The following is a 2,879-nucleotide window of genomic DNA, read 5'->3' as shown; positions in this document are numbered from 1 at the left end:
AGAGAGAGAGAGAGAGAGAGAGAGAGAGAGTGTGTGTGTGTGTGTGTGTGTGTGTGTGTGTATGTGTGTTTACTTTAGCCTCGATTTTTAATTAAGCGTCCATGTCATACTACTGTTATGGCGAATATTATAGCGAATATTATGGCGAATATATTTCACTTTTTGATAAATTCACTTGGCATTCGCGAGAATTAAAAAGTAAACAAATGGGATCATTCAATGTGAGAAGGAAATATACACATTTATTAATATTACGAAATAAGGAGTTTCTCAGTCACTTCATATAATAAATAAACATTGTCATGATTTCAGTCAAATTTTATTTAAATTATAAACGTGGAAATCATGATGCTATATAGCGTCAAATTAACAATATATAATTTCAAAAAACCATTATTTTAGTCTAAATTAACGATATATTGAATAGGAGCAGTGGCGACTTAAATTAATTAAGGTTAAATTTAATACTATAGACACTATAAATACTATAGATTTAATAGAAAAGTAATGTACATGTGCTCTGTAAGTATAAAAATAATTGTATAAAAGCATATTTCTTTATAGACAAATATACATTTATTTGTCCTATTTTATGATAATTTCACATAACATGGGCCTTTGTTCCACTTTCTCTATTATTAATCACATAAACTTGTGTTATTTTTTTACACATTTTAATTAAAAAACTTATAAGATGTTTTTTTTTGATGTACTACTGATTTGATATAGCTAACTAATATTAGAAAACACAACTGTATCGCTCAAAACAATCCTAAAAACAATCTACTCAATTTGAGACGTCCATCCATATGTTTATATATTGAACATAATGCACGACTCACAATTTTAAGATGGCATGATAGTCGAAAGCTAAAGAAATAAAGGACAATTCGACATTATTAAGTACCTTCAAGATTTATATTTTCTTTAAATGAATAATTTTCATTAAACGCACGCGCGTGTATGTGTGTGTGTAGAGTTGCACACTTTGTCTATTATAAAATCTATTCGTACGTATATATATGATAATCTTTAAAATCTTATTATAGTAGTATTTCTACCATTTCTTTAGTTCATCCAAAAAAAAATTTGAATCTTACATATATTTTATTTAGATCAATCTGTATTAGGTGGTATATGTTGGTCATCTATCAGTAACGGACGGTGTAAGGAACTTTTATCGCAAAGTATCACGAGAGAAAATTGTTGCGCATCTAATGCAGCAGCAGCGACTGCTTATTCTGATGAGGATCTGGATAGTGGAAGTCTCTTCTTCTGGAGAGTTCTTGGTGGAGGTGTGCAGTGTCGCCCTTGTCGAGGTACACAAATATAAGTTATATTACACTTCATCTTCAATCGAACAATAATAATCTAAAAAAGTAGTTTTACTCTCATTTGTGATTTTATCTAAAATACTATATTCTTTCTTTCTGCGTACGTGTGTGTAATGTGCGTAATTTCAGTTATTAAAAGAAAAAAAGCAAAAGTTCTTTCTCCATTCTATTATTTCTGTGCACTTAACTAGTAATAATCACGTTATCTTAAACATAATCGTTATACGTAAATGTACACAGATATGAATCGTTTTTATTTGATACAGAGAGTTGCGCGGAAGTGAGGTGCGAAGAAGGAAAAAAGTGCATAGTACGTAGAGGAAGACCGAGATGCGTGTGTAGTCCAGAGTGTAAAGCACCGCGTGGTGGTGGACCGGTCTGCGGAACGGATGGCAAGAGTTACAAAAGTCTTTGCAGACTCAAAAAGCGAGCTTGCAAGAAGGGCAGTCATGAACTCGCGGTTGCCTACAACGGCCACTGCCAAAGTAAATATGTATAAATCAATTGATTGTCTCAGTATTTTTTTGTAAAAATATTTTGCTTCTCTTTTTTTGAAATTATCAAATATTTAATGACATTATTCGTTGGTATTATTCCTTTCGCAGAAATGACAATTATGTTAATATTAAGAGACTGTATCACAGGGCATATAAATGCAATAAAATTGAAGAAATCCGGTGATCATTTGTCGATGTAATAATTGTTTCATATTTGATTCTCGTAATTTAATGATCGCACGTGTAAGAAAAGAATACTTTCATTTTGTAAAATACCGAAATGTTGATGAAAAATAGAAAATATGCGCTCGATACATCGACATAATAATATCAAATGTTTTAGTATTAAATATCGTTACAATCTCTCTTGTACAGTTTCTCTTTTTACATGTCTCAAGTTGCTTGCATTTAAAAATGTAATATTATATAATGCAATAATATTAATGTAATTATGTAAATAAATTAATATAAAGCTTAGGATGAGCTGAATAGTGAAAGATGCAAACAATTAATATGCCATAAAGCTAAGAGAATAAATTATAGGACATACTGAATAATTTAAATTTAACACTCTGGAAACCTCTTGAGATTATTTTAAATTAATTAAGTGATTTGAATCATGTAATTAAACGAACAGGAAACAGGACACAGCTAAGTGAACGAGAGCACGTAATTATCGGTAGAAACCAAATGGCTGGTGACTAATTGTAAGGATAAAAATAAAGAAAACCAACGTCTATCACGGAGGTAGTTTACGACTGTGCGTAATAACGTGCAAAGTGTCGAGCAGGTTCGTGCGCACGGGTTCGGTGCGGCCAAGGTCGGAGCTGTCTGCTGGATCAGAACCTAAGTCCTCACTGTGTGAGGTGCGCTCGCAGGTGCCCCCAAGCACTCCCGCATCAGGTCGCCGGCGCACGCCCCGTCTGTGGAGCCGACGGAAACACCTACAAGAGTGCCTGCCACCTGCGACTCGCCGCTTGCCGCGCAGGTCGCGCCATTCCCGTCGCTTATAAGGGTCATTGCAAACGTAAGTTTCTCTCTCTCTCTC

General features: G+C 33.7%; 1 protein-coding gene across 1 annotated transcript; it reads left to right on the top strand.

Moving 5' to 3' along the window:
* Nucleotides 1-1,115: 1,115 nt before the first annotated feature.
* LOC105625418 (follistatin-A) lies at nucleotides 1,116-2,862 on the top strand (the record flags this gene model as incomplete). Its single annotated transcript, XM_012206749.1, has 3 exons — nucleotides 1,116-1,319; nucleotides 1,601-1,819; nucleotides 2,622-2,862. Coding segments are annotated over 3 exons (664 nt in total), but the record flags the coding sequence as incomplete, so codon positions are not given.
* Between the last annotated feature and the right edge of the window lie 17 nt (nucleotides 2,863-2,879).

This window comes from Atta cephalotes, assembly GCF_000143395.1.
Source record: "Atta cephalotes unplaced genomic scaffold scaffold01474, whole genome shotgun sequence".
Lineage (NCBI taxonomy): Eukaryota > Metazoa > Arthropoda > Insecta > Hymenoptera > Formicidae > Atta > Atta cephalotes.
The sequence above is the reverse complement of the archived record's forward strand: the minus strand, read 5'-3'. Positions and strand labels throughout refer to the sequence as shown.